The sequence below is a fragment of the Entelurus aequoreus genome, linkage group LG24, assembly GCF_033978785.1.
Source record: "Entelurus aequoreus isolate RoL-2023_Sb linkage group LG24, RoL_Eaeq_v1.1, whole genome shotgun sequence".
NCBI lineage: Eukaryota > Metazoa > Chordata > Actinopteri > Syngnathiformes > Syngnathidae > Entelurus > Entelurus aequoreus.
This window is the reverse complement of record NC_084754.1, coordinates 25529538-25549264: the sequence shown is the minus strand read 5'-3', so window position 1 is coordinate 25549264 and position 19727 is coordinate 25529538. Positions and strand designations below refer to the sequence as shown.

The 19727-nt window shown below is 38.5% G+C and overlaps 1 protein-coding gene across 1 annotated transcript in view; it reads left to right on the top strand.

Annotated features, from left to right (window-relative positions):
- Nucleotides 1-19727, top strand: part of hydin (HYDIN axonemal central pair apparatus protein) — a 116442-nt gene that overhangs the window by 40685 nt on the left and 56030 nt on the right. Inside the window, exons 34-46 of the mRNA XM_062035862.1 lie at nucleotides 10135-10212; nucleotides 10340-10489; nucleotides 10648-10887; nucleotides 13573-13702; nucleotides 13802-13873; nucleotides 14024-14194; nucleotides 15245-15415; nucleotides 15538-15794; nucleotides 15925-15999; nucleotides 16124-16307; nucleotides 17519-17648; nucleotides 17832-17988; nucleotides 19250-19325. Of these exons, the coding sequence (XP_061891846.1) occupies nucleotides 10135-10212; nucleotides 10340-10489; nucleotides 10648-10887; nucleotides 13573-13702; nucleotides 13802-13873; nucleotides 14024-14194; nucleotides 15245-15415; nucleotides 15538-15794; nucleotides 15925-15999; nucleotides 16124-16307; nucleotides 17519-17648; nucleotides 17832-17988; nucleotides 19250-19325 (1891 nt within the window). The remainder of the gene's footprint in view (nucleotides 1-10134; nucleotides 10213-10339; nucleotides 10490-10647; nucleotides 10888-13572; nucleotides 13703-13801; nucleotides 13874-14023; nucleotides 14195-15244; nucleotides 15416-15537; nucleotides 15795-15924; nucleotides 16000-16123; nucleotides 16308-17518; nucleotides 17649-17831; nucleotides 17989-19249; nucleotides 19326-19727) is intronic.

The following is a 19727-nucleotide window of genomic DNA, read 5'->3' as shown; positions in this document are numbered from 1 at the left end:
TATATATATATATATATATATATATATATATATATATATATAGAACAATTTTAGAAGATTGGAATTAAAATAAAAAGATATTAAACATACTAGGCCAGGGGTGCCTATTACGTCAATCGCGAGTTACCGGTCGATCGCGGAGGGTGTGTCAGTCAACGCCAGCCAGGGATTAAAAAAAATAGTCCTAAAAATTCGGGCTCATCATTCTTGATTATGACGTCACTTTAGTCACTCGATTGACATTCCTTGGACCCGAAGATCTTGGGAAATGTCGCTGATTGCGGGTAGCTCAGTATTAAGAAAAAAACGACTGACAGAAAGGCGAGAAACTTTTTATTTCAACAAACTTTTGTGTCGCACCAGCTGTCAAAACCTAGCATGTACTAGCTAGCAAGCTACAGCGTTTGCCGTCAATGTATTTCTTATAAAGTGTATAAAAACGAATAAATAAGATGCCGAAAACAACCACTTTCATGTGGTATTGGACAGAAAGGAGGACTTTTTTTTCTCCACAATGTAAATTCAAAAATATGGAATTGGTTGTTTTGTTTCCCCAATATATGAATCAGTGAATTCGTCATTACACTGGATAGCATACACCAGATTGATTTTGTGGGTGTGGGGTGTCCGGTCTTTAGGATGCACCAGTCTCTGTCTCAGGGTGTTGGCTGGTTTTAAGTGTACTGGGATATTGTGTTGGTTAAAAATTCTTCTGAGTTTCTCAGACAGACCTGATACATATGGAATGACAATATTTTTGCGTCTGTCACCTTTTTCCTCCTCGTCCACTGTTTTCTTGTTATTTCTGGAACTGGATGCACATTTCACAAAAGACCAGCTGGGGTGACCACAGATTTTGAGGGCTTCCCTCAAATGCTTATGCTCTTTCTCTTTGTCCTGTGGGCTGGTAGGAACATTATCAGCTCTGTGTTGTAGGGTTCTGATAACGCCCAGTTTGTGTTCCAGTGGGTGGTGTGAGTCAAAGGTAGGTATTGATCGGTGCGTGGGTGTTTTCGGTAAACCCCGACACGGAGGCCCCTGTTTTCTCCAATGTGGACATCACAGTCCAAAGAAGGCAACTTACTGTCTTTGACATCCTCACGTGTGAACTTGATGTTTTTGTCCACTGACTTCATGTGCTCGGTGAAGGCTTGCACTTCTTGGTGTCTGATTTTCACCCATGTGTCGTCCACATATCTGTACCAATGACTTGGTGCTGCTCCGTTAAAAGAGCCCAGAACTCTCTTTTTCATGTCCTCTGTGTAAAGGTTTGCTATTATGGCGGATACAGGTGATCCCATTGCACAACCATGTTTTTGTCGGTAAAACGTTCTCATGATAGTGTTAAGGCAAAGTTCCAGTAAAAAAACAAATCTGTTCTGGGTTTAGTGTGGATCTATCCTGTAAGGCGGGATCACCTTGCAGACGTTGCCTCACGTTCTCTTCTGCATCCTGGCTTGGAATACAGGTGAACAGGGAGGTGACGAATTAAACTACGGTTTCATTTTTGTTCAGTATTAGATCTCTGATTTTCCCTACAAAGTCAATTGAGTTTTGGACATGATGTGGAGTTTTGCCAACCAAAGTTGCTGGATGTTGGCCACATACTTTTAGCAATATTGGATGTTCTGCTGTCAATGGGTCTGATGGGAGTCCCACCTTTTGTGTATTTTTGGAAGGCCATATATGCCAGGGATGGTTTCTTGTGGGTTTAACTGGTAATACAATGCCCGGTTGATGGCTTCTGACTTTTGTAGAGTTTGTAAGTACAGAATGATTCTTCTCTTGTAGCCACTTGTGGGGTCCCTTTTAGCTTAGCTACATTTCATTGATAGTAACTAGCAGCTTAGCTTACTACATTATTCAAGTAACTTGCATATAGCCTGCCATAATCTAGGATGAGTTTAGAATAGAATAGAAGGCTTTATTGATATTGTATTAAATGCTTCATGATTTATGGTTGCCAATTTTGATCTGTGCGTTAGGACAAATAAAATCATTAGTAAATACTAAAAACAATAGTATGGTTATAAAAGCATATAGCTGGTAAAACACACATTATAAAGATAAAACACAAACTGTAGGAATTTATTACAAAATTCTGTCATTTCTCTTGCAATAGTTTGCGCTACGTGGGCGGTTTTGACTCCGCTAATAATTGGCAACAAGCCAAGCAGCTGTGTACGCATAAATGTGCACAGCATGGGAGCAAGTTAACTACATTATTATCTGTTGGTCTTTAAATATACTCCTTGTGCAGGTCTGAATGTTTGTTATTTAAATGTTTACCTTAGTTTGAAGCAAAAGTGGTAATATTAATCGCCACATTTGGAGAGGCATGTTTAAGCAGAGCTTGCAGCTCGACACTTCCGTGTTTAAAGCGTCAACTTTATCGTGAGTTTTGAAGCAAAAAATATCTCCATATTGTGCCTTGCGCCCGCAACCTCTTTATTAACCAGTAGAATTGCCATTTATTCGCCATTTTCCCTCTTCACACTGTTTCTGCGTGTATGGATTTTGTGTGTGTGCGCTGACACACTTTACCTGCGCCTCAGCTCAGCAACGTCACGGCAGCATGCAGACGAAAAAATAGTAACGGTATATTTCAAAGGCAGTTTAGTATCCTTTTTAATTTATTAGTACCCCTGTACTTAATTACCAGTAAGTACTGGTACAACCCTAACACACATAAAGTTATATTATTAGTTTTCAAATGTCTTAATGGCCTTGCGCTTTCTTATCTACAAAAGCATTTGACCTGCTTTTACATTATCAACCCTCGCGGATCCTGAGATCCTGTGGCACTGGCCTTTTATCTTGACCAAATACCAGAACAAAGACCCACAGTGAAGCGGCATTGAGCCACTATGGCCCCCACCTGTGGAGCAGCTTGCCAGAGAGCATTGAATTTGTTTCTTTAAAAAAGGTTAAAGACAAACCTTTATGATTAGGCTTTTTACTGATCATGTTAAACTCTTATGTTTTTTCAATTATTTATTGTTTTGTTTTCTAACTTAATTATTACATTACTACCGTATTTTTCGGATTATAAGTCGCTCCGGAGTATAAGTCGCAGCGGCCGAAAATGCATGATAAAGAAGGGAAAAAACATATAAGTCGCACTGGAGTATAAGTCGCATTTTTTGGGGAAATGTATTTGATAAAACCCAACACCAAGAATAGACATTTGAAAGGCAATTTAAAATAAATAAAGAATAGTGAACAACAGGCTGAATAAGTGTACGTTATATGACGCATAAATAACCAACTGAGAACGTGCCTGGTATGTTAATGTAACATATTATCGTAAGAGTCATTCAAATAACTATAACATATAGAACATGCTATACATTTACCAAACAATCTGTCACTCCTAATCGCTAAATCCAATGAAATCTTATACGTCTACTCCAGGGGTCTCAAACTCAATTTACCTGGGGGCCACTGGATGCAGAAATTGGGTGAGGCTGGGCCGCAAGAAAAGATTTCTTAAAAAAAATCTAACATGCACTTTTTAATGAATTCACCTTCTTTGAATGGCTTTCCCGCCCTAGCAACCATCTCACTCACCATGTAGCTAGCTTTGACTGCTGCATCGCTCTTTTCGCTTACTTTCTTGACAAAATCTTGTTGCCTCAGTAGACTGGTTTTAAAATTTGCAACCCGGTTCACTCTCTCATCTCCCTGGTATTTTGCATACTCCTCAGCATGTCTAGTTGTATAATGACATTTCAAATTTTATTCCTTGTGCACCGCAACTTTCTCTGTATCAACTACAGAAAAGAGCCATAAGGATTATTCATAAAGTAGATTACTTAGAACACACTAACATATTATTTATTAATTCGGGTTTATTGAAATTACAGGAGCTAGTAAAGTTACAGACATTATGTGTCATGTTTAAGGCTAAAAGTAAAACATTACCAGCAAATTTACAAAAAATGTTTGTCATCACTTCTGAGAATGAAGAGCATAGAAGAAAAGGTCATTTCCAACATCAGTATTCAAGGACAACTTTAAAACAAATGTGCATATCAGTGGTGGGGGTTAAACTATGGAATTCTCTTTACAAGGAGATAAAAGATTGTAAAAATATATTCCAATTGAAAAAATATATAAAGACAGAACAATAAGATCATATGGACAGCCATAAGTGTTTACATTTTGCTTTATATTTATTATTTTACTTATTTTTTGCCTGGTTTTGTATTTGTTTTGTATCATCCTGTGAGGTGTATATTACTTCTTTTGTTTTTTTTGTTTGGTTTGTACATCATGAAGTTTTGCACTTCTTGTGTTTTTTTGTGTGTTTTTTTGTTTGTTTTCGTTATATTTGGATGTAATTGTTGGTTTATATGATATCATTAAGTAAGACTACGTATTATGTTGAAGGGGGCAGAAAAATATAAGATTTTGCTTCATCCTGCTCCTTCTCAGGCATTGGTGTGTAAATGTATAATTGAATAATTGAGGTATAATTGTCTATCGATCAAAGATGCACATCAATGAAGGAGATAAATAAAAATGAAATTAAATGAAATAAGACACGTCGGGGTGCCCCTGTGCTCAACAAAGTTATATTGCATCAAAAATTGTCTCTGTCTGGAGCCAACGGGAGAGGGAGGGGGGGGGTGCTCGCCGTGGAGTTTACAGTTACGGTAGCACAATTAGCCCCGAAAGGGCTAACATCACCACTAACTTGTTACACGTCTGATTCGCCCAGCGACTCTCTGTCGGAGTATCAGCGCTGGGGTCCAGTGCACCACACTTTTGTATTGTCATTCGGTCCTTCGGCGGAGTGCTCGTCTTCCCCGCCCGGACTGTTTACAGCGGGAGCGAGCAGGCGGGCGAGCGAGGGAGGCAGGGAGGGAGGGAGGGAGGAAGAGCGTGTGCGGGTGTCGTGAAAAATCGGCAAAATGTTTCTCTGCTTGCATCACGCAAGTGACGTCAATGCATACTTGCCAACCTTGAGACCTCCGAATTCGGGAGATGGGGGGGCGGGGGGGTGGGTTTGACGTGGGCGGGGTTGGGAGGAGGCGAGGTTGGGTTTAGCGCGGGGGCGTGGGGGGATTTGTAGCCCGGGAGAGTTAGGGCTGCAAAGGATTCTGGGTATTTGTTCTGTTGTGTTTATGTTGTGTTTAGGTGCGGATGTTCTCCCGAAATGTGTTTGTCATTCTTGTTTGGTGTGGGTTCACAGTGTGGCGCATATTTGTAACAGTGTTAAAAAATTAAATAAAATATGACCACCCTCAGTGTGACATGTGTGGCTGTTCCTCAAGTACTGTATGTCTTGCAAGAATCCTCATACAACATGTGTCTGGGCCGGCACACTGTTAGTATGGAGATAAAGATGATGCCGTGACAGTTTCTAGAGCAGGGGTCACCAACGCGGTGCCCGCGGGCACCAGGTCGCCCGTAAGGACTAGATGAGTCGCCCGCGGGCCTGTTCTAAAAAAAAAAAAAAAAAAAATTTTTTTTTTTTTTTTAAATTAAATCTACATAGAAAAACACAAGATACACTTTCAATCAGTGCATCAACCCAAACAACCTCCCCCATGCACACTCATCCACACCCACTCACACAAAGGGGTTATTTCTTTCTGCTACCAATATTCTGGTTCCCACAACATAGACAACACATCTGCAAGGGACACAGTCCCTGAAGCACACATGATTGTATAGGCTGCTGGTCCACTAACATTTTCATTAATTACTATTTTTTATGTAATTATTCTTATATTGTTTTACTTTCTTTTTTATCCAAGAAAATGTTTTTTATTTATTTATCTTATTTTATTTTATTTTTTTTAAAAAGGGCCTTATCTTCAACAGACCAGGTTTTCAATGAAATTAGATTTGTTTAAAGGGTTTTTTAAACCAGGCCCAGTCCAGATAATGTCCAAGTCGGACTCAGCAACCTTCATTCACTTACACAGAAAAAAATTAGGGAACACAACAGATTGCATATAATTTATAAACAAAATTACATTTTCAAAATAAGCATTTATGTACAGTCCAGATTATGTCCAGGTCACTCAAATGAGTGAACACAACAACAGATATCATATAATCTATACACATAATTATACTTTCAAAATAAGCCTTCGAGGACTTCTCATCTTTTTTTAAATGTTTTTTGGCATCATTATCGTTTTCAACCATGTAACTTTCTAAAGTTAGAAAATACTGAATAAATGTTTTAAAGAAAGTAATACTAAGTGAATATCTGTTTTTGGCCTTAAAAATAAACATTTTACAGAGTACTATAATTAAATTGACTAAATCATGATTGTCAATGAACTCTCCTAAAATAACAGAAACCACATTAAGCTTCATAAACAAACCAATCCTTAAACACATTTTTTCAACTTCCACCCAAAACAAAGACACAATATGACAATACCAAAACAAATGCAGGGTGGATTCAGGCTCCTGACAACAAAATCGGCAATCATCTGACTCTCTCATATTCCATAATTTTAACATTTTCCCTGTGGGTAAGAAGTTATAAATAATTTTAATTTGAAAATAACGATTTTGCACATCGATAGTGGTTTTATAGATTAGTTTGAATATGGCATCCCATGGCAATGGGCAGTCAAAAAAGTCCTCCCATTTTCCATTTGTGTTGTATGAGGCAGCCTTCAAAGATTTCTTTATTAAATAAAAATTATATATTTTTCTATTTATTTTAGTTCCTTTTTGCCAACTAGAATTTCTTATTAGAGGTTTACAAACTAATAATTTAGTAGTTCCATAATTAATTATTTGTTTCCATCTTTTCCCAATTACTCCAGTTAGTTGATAAAATGAAAAGCTTGAGCAAGCATCACCATACATAGCTCTAAATTCATCATACTTCATAATTTTACCATTCTCATTGATAATATCATTGACAAAAATGATTCCTCTTTCAAACATATTTTTCCAAAAGATAGGCTTTCCATCTATTACAATATTAGAGTTCATCCATATTAACTGCTGCAAAATATCGTCTCTTTTTTCTGGCACATAAAATTGAAAACACCACTATGAGTGGATTGTTTCCTTTATGAACCCCGCCATGTTTCCCAGCAGACTCTCTGGGAGGGGATCACTTGTAAAAAAGGATACAATTTCTTTTGATACAGTACATGTTTTTTGTCCAACAGGACATTTGTGTACCACTCAATGTTTAAATACATCTTTGGAACAATTGATGCTTTTAAAGACAGACACATAGCTTCAAGGTTCAGAAGTTTCAGGCCTCCATATTCATACTCTTTGTACAAAACCTTTCTTTTAATCTTTTCTGGTTTGCCGTTCCAGACAAAATCAAAGACCCTCCGCTCATGAATCTTTAAAAAGTTTTGTGATGGAGCTGGTAATAACAAAAACAAATAAATAAATTGAGGAATAATTAACGAGTTGGCAATAGACATTTTACCATACAAGGTTAGGGATTTCCCTTTCCATATTTGCATAATTTTGTCCAGCTTTCTTAGTCGATTATCATAATTTACTGAGCCTAGATCTTCCAGATTTTCTGGGACAACAACACCAAGTATGTTAACTGGTCCATCTGTCCACAAAACAGGCACTTTGCATTCCATTCGAAAGGACGTTCCCTTTAGATTTCCGATCCTTAACATTTTACATTTATCATAATTAAGCTTAAGGCCAGATTGCTGTGAAAATATGTCCAAAAGATTAAGAAGGTTCCGCAAACAATGAGGAAAATTCTTATCTTTGTGAATCAGCCTTTTCTGACATGAACTTCATCAAGAACAAACACAGAACACGCCTCACTGATGCACATCTGCAAGACTCACTCAGAGTTGCAGTGTCAAGTTACACACCAGAGTACAACACACTAGTTAACAGCATGCAATGCCAGGCTTCCCACTAACTGACAAAGAAACAGATAACAGATTTGGTGTCCAGTTCAAAGTGTGACATGATTTAAAAATGTGAGAGTTTACTTTTGTATTTTACATGAGTTATTATTTGTACAAACATGGTGCAAAGTAATTCATGATTTGTTCAAAAATGTTAGTGGCTAGCTAGTTAAAATGGGATATTGTGATTTCACAAGACTGTCTTAGAAGTGATCATTTGAAAATGTTCAATTTGAAAAATGTGCACTTAGAGAAAATATAAAAATAAAGTGTTGCATATTGATATGTATCTGTTTCTATATATATTTATTGTGAGAAATCATTAAGATAATCAGTGTTTCCACAAAGATAAATATCATTAATTATTAATAATAACAGAGTTAAAGGTAAATTGAGCAAATTGGCTACTTCTGGCAATTTATTTAAGTGTGTATCTAACTGGTAGCCCTTCGCATTAATCAGTACCCAAGAAGTAGCCCTTGGTTTCAAAAAGGTTGGTGACCCCTGTTCTAGAGGACACTTAAGGCAGTGCCATCACGACACGCCCTCGCCACACCGTGATTGGTAGATTCCTTCAGCTCCGCACACAACGCTGTCAAGCGCCATTCATTTAAAACTCGCGGGCCGCACTAACATTAAACTTTCATATTAAGGTGGGGGCCGCAAAATAACGTCTCGCGGGCCGCAATTGGGCCACGGGCCGCATGTTTGAGACCCCTGGTCTAGTCTCTTACGTGAATGAGCTAAATAATATTATTTGATATTTTACAATAATGTGTTAATAATTTCACACATAAGTCGCTCCTGAGTATAAGTTGCACCCCCGGCCAAACTATGAAAAAAACTGCGACTTATAGTCCGAAAATTACGGTACTATTATTCTCTCAATGTTAAGTTTTTATTAACTTACTAATGTCCATCCATCCATCTTCTACCGCTTGTCCTTTTTGGGTTCGTGGGGGTGCTGGAGCCTATCTCAGCTGCGTTCGGGCGGAAGGCGGTGTACACCCTGGACAAGTCGCCACCTCATCGCAGGGCCAACAGATAGACAGACAACATTCAGGCTCACATTCACACACTAGGGCCAATTTAGTGTTGCCAATCAACCTATACTCAGGTGCATGTCTTTGGAGGTGGTAGGAAGACGGAGTATCCGGAGGGAACCCATGCGGTCACGGGGAAAACATGCAAACTCCACACAGAAAGACCCCAAGCCTGGGGATCGAACCCAGGACCTTTGTATTGTGAGGCACATACACTGTGCCCACTTGCTAATGTATTATTTATATTTATATTTTAGTTTTACATATATTTTATCATATAATTGATACAATTTTTCAGATGGTGTTATTTTTAGTTATTCTCCATTGTGGATGCCTCAAAGGTGGTGTTTTTCCTCAATTTAATGATTTGATACATACATTCCAGACACACAAATCGATAGCCTGGCCCACAGCCGAAATCTTTTCACCCAATCTGGCCCCGAATTATAAAGTTTGGGGACTTTGTTATAGACAAAAAGTAGCTCAGGACCCACTGACAAGTAACTAAAAAACAGATGAAACCCTCCACCAATGCATGGGTTACATAATCACTAATAATATCTGATAAACAACCATGATCACAGGTTTCATCTGAAATAATTGATTATGGGGTTGGCCCTCTCTCCTCCCATCCATCCCAATCGTTCTACATTTGAGTTGCCTGGAAGGGAAATCCCTTGTAATGTTGTATTTGTCCTTGTCCATCACATTTGATATTGTCTGGAGAACATTCTTGTATAAATCAATGTTTGAAAACCAATGGTGTTATTGCAATATATTGCCGGGGTAAATTAAGACTTAATGCTAAAAGTATGTGATCAGACATGCCCCAAAATTCCCTTTAACGATATGCTGTGTTAAGTGGCTAATTAGCTTCTTGCTACATTGCCACTTGCAATCACATATTGCACTTTTACGCATTAAATGACAACAAATATATAATAAGTATTTCGTAAAGATGTGATTCAAACGTATCACATATATGTGTAATGTTTGCTTGCAGCTATCTTAAAAGGAATTTAATAAACAAGGTGTTTGTTACAACAAAGTTTACAATTCAGCACATCCCTTTAGACTCTTAACTGACCTGCCACAGAATTACAATGCAGCATTTTTAAGTGGCTAGCTTGTACACTTTGATATGTGAATTCATGTTGCATCATTGTTATACAGTATACCTGGTATCAAATGTATTCTGCATTTTACCCCACCAGATTCTGATACTACAGCTACACAATCATGAATCTGTGCCTTGCAAATGGAGCATAATTGAAGACATAAAGCCTGTGAAGGTACAGACTGTCAGTTATAATTTTAGTATATATGCTATACTAGTGACTAAAATGTCCTAATACGGTTTAATGAATACAAAAGTAACTGCATTAGGGAGAGACTTACCCCTGCGTTTGTTTCTTTCAGATTGATAAGTTCCTGCCCCTCCACCAGCTGAGCAAGTTCCTGCAGCAGAACCGGCCACCACCTCTGATGTTTGAGATGACCCCTTCTTCCGGCATGCTTACCCCCGGCGAGCGGGACAATATCCAAGTCAAGTTCAGTCCTATTGAGGGGGTAAGCACCTCAAAGAGGGTGTAGACATTTAATGACAATAATGTAATCAAATAAAATGTCATTTTGTAGAATTAGAAGCTGATAACAATACACAAATGTCGGCCTTTAGACAAATTAAGCGCAGCACATTTACTTACAATTGACTGCTGTCTTTGCAGTGCTTTTACAAGAGACATTTAATCATCCATGTGACTGAGGGTGCGCATCCAGTGGTGGTCACAGCCCAGGGACAGGGTGAAGACCCACAGCTGGTGTTCTGCCCACCAGAGCTAAACATGGGACCTTGCTTACCATTCAGTATGGAGATTGAAGCAGAGGTCACTGTCCAAAACCCCTGCTCTTTCCCCGTTGAGTTCTACTCTCTTGAGTTTGACACACAGTACCGTAAGGAAGAGGAGGTAATGCTCTTTTTAAACTCTGAAATAAATGTGACTATAATAATGTAATCCTCTATTGATTTTTCTCAGCGGTACTTGATGGCATTTTTAGAGTTTATTAGTTTAGTAGAGCACAGCTGCAGCTAATAGGGATCTTTGTGGGGGACAACAAAATTACACAATAAAGTGAAAAACCATTGAAAACACTTATCCACATAAAACATGAAAACATTATAAACCATTGTGACCTTTAAAGGGGAACGGTACTTGTTTAAAATGTTGCATTTCATTCGCAATCCTTATGTAAGACAAGAACACTCTTTTTTTTTTATGTATTTCAATTCGTAAAATACAGCATTGCATAAAGTACAGTTCCCCTTTAAGCTTGAATTGAATTTAAGTATTGATTTCAAACCTGCACAGTACCACAACACACTTTTTTTTTTAATAATATTTTGGCAGAGACATTTATGCAAGGCTTGAAAAGGGGCTGGATGAAGCAGATGCTTATAATATCCCATCCCCTCTCACTCATTCCACATTTAACATAAACAATATAATACAAGAACAATACTATACAAACAAAAACAAGAAAAGCTCCTGTACACTAACAATACAATAGTACCACTGTTACTATGAGACAAGACAAGACGAGACAAAACACACTCACTCACACACACACACACACACACACACACACACACACATACACACACACATACACACACATACACATACACGCACACACAGGCCCAAACACTCTCTGACCATACACCTCTCTCCCATCGCTCTGTGCTGAGGGCATCACTCTCTTTCCTACTCACACTTCTTCAGAACTTCTTTTTTAAACAGTGTTTTAAATTTAATGATGTTAGACCACGTTTTTAACTCGTTCCCTAAGTTGTTCCACAGACTGACTCCACGCACTGAAATGCACATTGATTTTAAAGTTGTTCTAAATTTAGGCAAATATAATTTGTTGTTTCCTCTTAGACTGTAACTATGGTGAGCATCTCTATCCTGGAATAGGTTCTGTATATTGGATGGTAGAGTTTTGGGATGCCCTAAACATAATTTGAGCAGTTTTAAAGTTGATCACATCGTGCAGTTTAAGTTGCTTTAACTCCATGAATAGTGGATTTGAATGATGTCTGTAGTGAACATTGGACACAATCCTAATGGCCTTTTTCTGCAGAGTGACTAAAGGCTGTAGATGGGATTTATAACAATTGCCCCAGACTTCCACACAATAATTTAAATACGACATAATAAATGAACGATACAATAACAGCAGAGCATTGGTGTTCAATAAACGACATGATCTCCTCATCATTCCAACACATTTAGCAACTTTTGTCCTCAAGTAATTTATATGAGGCTTCCATGATATATTTTCATCTATTACCACTCCTAAAAATGAATTTTGTTGGACATATTCTATTGGTGTATCATCAATAACAATCCTGATGGGTATATTACTTTTGCGATTGCTAAAGAGCATGATTTTGGTCTTCTTTAAATTCAGAGACAATTTGTTGGTATTAAACCAAGTTTTTAACGTTATCATCTCCTCAGTTACAGAGGCCAGAAGTTGCTTCACGTCGTCACCTGCACATGTAATGGTTGTATCGTCAGCAAAGAGGATGAACTTCAGCAGTGTTGATACTTTACATATTTCGTTGATATACATTATAAATAGTGTGGGTCCCAGTAGCTTCATATTATCTATACACCAAAATGTATTTAATTGGTGCTTGACACCCCCCAACACCCCTGCCACCAAAATAAAAACAGTTTGAATAGATAACTGGCCTTCTAAAAAGAAAAACTAACTTTGAGTCCTGAAAATGTTTGTGCGTCCGCCTTTGTAGTCCGTGTCGACACTGTAGTCGAAAAGCTTCTTCTTTTTCACTATCTTCTTGCCATTTCTAATATAAAGTAGCGTACATTTCTTACTTATATCTGTCATTAAACTTGTCATGAAAGCGCTAAAACATACCGGTGTAGTGAGTTTACATTATTCACCCAGGGAACTTTAGTTACTAGAGAGTTCCGGTCGGACGGTTTTTCACGGGACACATTTCCAGCGTTCTTATTGCACTAGTGAGCCACGAATGAGGAGATGCTGCTCCGTTATTGATTTAAGTAAAGTCTGAATGTCATTAAAACAGTGAGCTCCATCTTTTGACACTTCTTCCACGCCCGTCAAAGATGACGGAGAAAAGATGCTGCCGAAGGTGAGCCACATAAATAAGACCGCCCACAATAAGCTGCTTCCTGAAGCGACTGTCAGAAAGCGGCTTGAAGATGATTTGTAAAACATAATCTATGCAACATTTTGACAGAATAACCGCCATTACATGTTATGTAGACCACAAGGAAGTGTTTTCAATTTAGAAAAAAAATTATTAATCTGATACCTTTAATGTGCCCTATAATCCGGTGCGCCTTTTGTATGAAAATAGACCCGACTAGACCCGCTCATCGGCAGTGCGCTTTATAATTCGGTGCGCCCTATGGTTTGGAAAATACGGTAATCCTGGTTTAAATATATTTCACTCATATTCATGCACAGCATGGATCCTGACAATGTTTAGCGCAAATACACTTATTAGTTACAGTTAGAAATGTCCCAATGATCATGTCATTCTTCTTCTATTGTGTCTGATATTTCTCCTTTGGTCATTTATTGCATCATTTGTCTAGGTCCTTAATCTAATGGATGCATTTGACATGAACGGTATACTGCTGCTTCCTCTAAGACAAGCCGGGGAGAGTCTTCCAGTAGAACTTCTGGAGTATTACAAAGATCACTGCCCTCATTTAAAAGACCATGGTAACGCTCAAACACTGTCATTCATAAACATCTTTTAGGAACAAAATCATTCATAGATGCTTATTGCCAATTTAATTATCTAACCCTTTTATACTGCAGATACAAACGTGTCTGTGATGTGTCAGCAAAAATTGAGGCAGCGCAAAAAGGGTTCACACAAAGCTGAACAGAGTGAGTGACTGTACAAACTTTTCAGGTGTAATCATGTTAATGACGTAACGTGACATCTCCTGAATGGTCTCATTTTAGATTAAATACATTACACTTAAATTACACTTTTTATGTTAGATTTTAAGACATCCATATATCTTTGTACATTAGTCCTTTCAGATATCTTCAAAGCAAGAGAAACTGGAACTCTGGGAACGCTACAGATAAACCCCATCTCTAGAGCTCTTGCCCGGCACTTTGATATTGACCTATCACCCGAGGGTCTTGCTGCCCTGAACTGTAGAGGCATTGCTATTATAGTCCATGGAGCCCCTCTGACAGGTAAAATCTCTGTCTTTACTGTCATGCTAATTTAAAATTATTTTTAAAATTAAGGGGTTGTAACAAAAGTTGCGTCTTAAAAGGAAAATGTAAAATGTAGTATTAAACAATACGACAGTATGATTTTTGTTACCTTTTGTAATGCCTACTGTGTATATTTGTCAGGCTTGTCCCTGACAGTTTGGTCATGTTTTAGTTTTTCCTCTGCATCTGTCTTTCTTTCCTGTCAGCGCTCTTATTTTGTCTTTATTTCCTGCTTGTATCCCTGAGTGTTTTTTCCCCTCAGCTGTGGCTGATTGGCACCGGGCCACACCTGGTGTCAATCAGCCAGCTGCTATTTAGATCTGCTTTGTCCTCCAGTCAGGGCTGGATTATTGTCGCTACTACCTGTCATATATACGTGTCGTTGTAGCTGTGTCTACTTCTGTTCACTCTGCTCATGCCATAGTCTCGTTTCTTGCCACGTAAGTGTTTGTTTTTTCACGTCACAGTAAGTGTAGTTTTTCATGTCCATAGTTTCTGTCTAAGGGTTAGTTTTCTTTATAGCCAAGTTTGTTCTCCGCCTTGTGCGCGCCTTTTGTTTGTACCCTTTTGTTTGTTCTTGGTTATAGTGTTAAATTAAATCATGTTTCCCTGCTCAATGCCTGCCGCCATCTCTGCATCTTGGGGTTCGTCACCTACACACTCTGACAATATTGAGGGAACTCTCCTGAAGGAATCAATAAAGTACTATCTATCTATTCTTCTGATAAAACTAGACTCAAAAGCAGAATTTTTTTTTTCAAAAAGCCGCACGAAAAGCTATGCACATGCATGCAATTAATACTTTGATGCTGGCCAAACTAAGCTTTTGCGACATCTCGTGTGGTGTCAGGAATGATGATAGTTGCATTTCTGAGTTTTTATGTCACTGGGAAGGCTTATTTTTCAGTTTTTCGAATTCTATATTTAACAGCATTCAAATTTGGAAGTTGCTGTACATACCCATAATTGGGGCAGAATTATGATGGAAACTTTTAAATGTATTTGTCATCTCTTCAATTCTTTAAGGTCATGGCAGCAAAGCGGCCGCTCTGGGAAATCACTATGGAGCTGCATCCCTAAATGTGGATGCTGTGTTCGCTAATGCGCTGAGAAATGGTACCTCTCTTGTTAGCTTGGCTGCAAGACATCTGTTTAAACGTGCTGCTGCGGAACATGCTATGAGGATGGAAGAGGCTGGTGTGTGAAATATTCACTGCAAACTATACTGTGTCATGCAGTCTTTTGACATCTTACAGTAGATCATGTTACTGAGAAGTGTAGATCTGAAATCAATAACTTTACTCAACATATTCTTTCAGCTCAAATATCTGCAAACATTGGTGTATCAGGAACTGCTTCCTCTGGCTCACCTACTGAAGGCACAGAAGCACCGCTCAGCTCAGCTGCAGCGGAAGCTCCTTCAAAGCCCATCGAGAGCAGCGTCTCTGAATCCAAAACACCTCGGGAAAAAGGCGTCTCTGAACCCAAAACACCTCGGGAAAAAGGCGTCTCTGAATCCAAAACACCTCGGGAAAAAGGCGGCACACGGCCTACAAACGCCCCACAAGCTAGCCTGGTACAATTTTTGAGTAAAAAAATATGTAATCTGTCTTGGAACATTCAAAACTGTTTTTCTTAATGTATGTTGATGATGTGACAACTACTGGCTGTTCCTTTGTAAACAACATCTTTGTTTTTTTATTAAGACAATCGATAAGGACACACTCAGCAATCTCTTGCCTGAACAGCTCCTGGTTGGTATCCTAGCCGAGAGGTTTCAGGTAGTATGACTTTGAATACCTCTATTTCTACTTCCAAACAGCAAACTAAAATTGTGTCTAAATACTTGATTTTTTTCTTTTGTCTTTCCTTTGTTTTTTATCGGTGCTATTGTCATGGTAACAGTTAGCAGACTGTTACTGTGGCGTTGTAATTTATGGTCTTGATTCGGTCTACACCAAGTCAGTGGCATACTGTCTTCAAGTTGTTCTCAAGGCCATTAATAACCGTAAACACATCTATCTTGTCAACTTATATGACTCCTACAACGCCCTGAAAACTCGGAAAAAAGCACAAAGAAAGGCTGAGGGTAAACACATGTACACAACCCCTTACTGTATACACTAGTGCAGTGCTTCTCAATTATTTGTGTTATGTCCCCAGGAATTACATTTATATTGAGAACTTGTTAATATATGATTATTTATTCATCTCTAGAATGTACTGTGAGCGTTACATTCTTTATTAACTCTTTTTTTTTCTTCTTATTCATGTCACAAACTTCTCCATCCTTTCGCGTATGTTAGCTTTGTACTTGTGTTCCTGTGTACCTACTACCCCTACTGCATTCTATTCAACTAGAGGCCCAGAGGCCAAACCCGGCCCAGTAATAACACTTTACTGGTTCGGTTCAAAATTTAAATTCAAAGCTTTGGTGACAAACATTTTTGCAGCAAATTTCTAAAAACATAAGAGGGTTCCTGTTGTATAGAGGAACTTAGACCACTGTAAACATGTTGGCGGATCCTTGCATTGAAATTTTAACCTTGCTAGCAAACATAGAACACTGGTGTCCAAAGGTGTGATTCACATACTGTACCTGAGGCGATCCTCAAGGCCCCACTATAAGTCCTCTCCTTTTTGCCAGTTACACATTTTGTTCGTAATTAGATTTTTGTAACTAAGGTGTTGCTGTAGCTTGTTTATTTCTGATTCAGTCAGAAGTCATTTGTTCAACTTTTTTATTTATACTAGTAGTTTTCCTCAAGGTTAAATTTGAGGTATTTTCTTTTTCCTCCTTTTGGCCTATTCAACTGGTGGCCTGCAAGTTCTGTTACAAAAAATTGGGATAGACTCTTATTTTTTTTAAACCGCATACCACTCCTGTATCACTGACAAAATTAATAGACCAAAATCAAATGTCTACTGTAAAGGACGCTGGTTCTCTGGTACATATAAAAGAAGACTAATAGAGAAGGGAGAAGTTCAGAACCGTTGTACTTGGCTTTCTGTAAATGTGGCCCCCAGAACAATGTAGTTGAATACCTGTTGATTACATTGAGCGTTTCTGCCACCTAGCTGCAGGCGTTCTATATTGTACTAACACGTATAAGAGTGTAGACAAATAATGAAAATGTGCCCTGCTGTTTGGGACCTCCCTGACACCGCACCATGACCTCCCAGGGGGTCCTGACCCACTATTTGAGAAACACTGCACTAGGTGAATGTCAGATAATATTAAGAAAAACTAATAATTCATGCTAGTTTTGTCATTTTTCAATTATTATATATTTTTGTCAGATGCCTTATTGAAGGAAAAAGCTGAAATGGAGGCAAGGTGGCTGCAAAACATGGATGAGGAGGAATATGAAGCTCTGCCACAGTCGGAGAAGGAGCTTATTATTGAACGACAGAAACAAAAGACACTCAAGTAATGGAGTAGACATAACCAACCACAATACTTAATGAGTTACAGTATTGGTACTACATTCAAGTTTGATGCACTGTTGTTGAGTTGTATGAACAACACATCTCATGTAATAGTCTTAATTTGATTTAGCATTACAGTGTAGCGTTGTATATTTGATTTACTGACCACCTCTCTCTGAGCTAGGTTTCTTGAGAAAATCAAGAAAACACAGAAGGATAAGAAGCAGCTTGAGGAAATGATGAAACTGAAACAAGAGGAGTTAAAAAAGAAGGGTAAAAAGCCTGGAGCTAAGGAAAGTAAACAAGCAGCAAGGAAGAAGGGTTCAATGGAGAGTAAGCAGGTCTGTATATGTTTGGCAGGTATGAGTAACATGTTACCCTTTTTTTGTTGTCCCTCTGTCATGGGTTGTTTTTTTCCATGGTGGAATGATTACACAATGTACATCTTTGATGGGGAGATGTTAGTATCTGTTCAGGTGAAAGTTATTTAGTGTCAAAAATATACATACAAACCAACTAAAATAGATGGGCTATTTGCACGTTTAATCTCATTCAAACACGTTTTGTTGGTATTCTTGTATAATTGTGGCTGGATATTTGACCACTATTCGTCGCAGAATTCGAAGGGTTCAGTTTTTTCACACGGGTAGCTCACAAAAGTTCAATAAGGTTGAGGAAGGCTTTGAAAAGGCCATTATATAAGCTTCAGGTGAGCCAACTTTATCCATCCCAAAACCTGTTCTAGTGTGTTTTTTTTGGATCATATTCCTCTAGCTGTTGATTTGAGGTGAATGTGAAGGTAGTCCTCCTTTATTCCATCCACTTTGTACAGTGCACCAGTACCACTGGCAGTAAAAATTACATGATGCTACCAACACAATACTTTTCACTGTTAACAGTGTTCCCAGGTTTGAAAGCCTTACTTACCTTTACACATAAGAACATACTTCCTGTCAGTGTAGCCAAAAGACAACCAACTGACCAACCCTATTTCACAGTAAGCAAGATGGACAGGTTAACAGTGGTTAGCTGTTAGGGATGTAAGAGGGTACCCAGGAGAAAGAAGCTTAAACTGCCCTTACAATCCAGTAACTCAGGAACACACAAAAAAATGTGTTTGTTTTAGAAGCTAAGGGAGCTGCTGTATATACAGTCCAGAAAGAGATGGAAACCCCACAGAGAAGCTAACTTGGCAATTGGGATTTGGAAGGTGGTTGGTAGACTGCAAGAGTGCTGCGTAGGAATCATTTTAGGGATGTTGAGAGCACCACCCCCTTGGCAGACTCAGTTGCAGAGAGCACTTGGAAATGCGGATATATATAAAGCCTGCATTTGGTTATTATGAGCCTTTGAGCCAACTTGAATATGCACAACTGTAAATATTCTACATATCTGGGGTGTCTTTTCGTGTAAATCGAATGTTACTTTTTATTTCAAGAGATTCAATAAACACATTTCTTCAAAGCCAAACCTATTCTGTTACTGCTCCTGTACTCCTTCTACTTCATAGTGTCGCACTGTACTCATGCCAAAAATAAATATGTTAACTAAAGATATGTGTTTTTCTAATTATTTTTGCTTTATCCCTTGTTTTATCCCTAGTCAATGAGTGCATCTGGTACCAGAATGTCCTCTAAAGACTCACATGACAAGAAAGACCAAGCTTCTTCCAATGAAGGTACGAAAATTTACAGAATCCCACTAATATTGTGATTAATTCACAGATTAGAGCAGTGGTTTTCAACTGTTTTCAACTCTTTAAAAGGATCTGTAGCGTGTTCACTCACCACTGTTTTTTCGTATCTTAGTTCATTCTCTCTCCATCAAAATACTTATTGGTGAAGGTGCTATGTTTTGTCTCCCAATATATAAATTGTTCTTGTTTTAAGCTCTTGTGTGTCAGAACTTGAAACCAAATTACAAACCGAGGGTATTTAATGTTACTTTTTGTTCCGCATGTAAATACATCTATCCATCCATTTTCTACCGCTTGGCCCTTTCGGGGTTGCGGGACGGCAGGAGCCTATCCCAGCTGCACTTTTGTGGAATGGCGGGGTACACCCTGCACAAGTTGCTACCT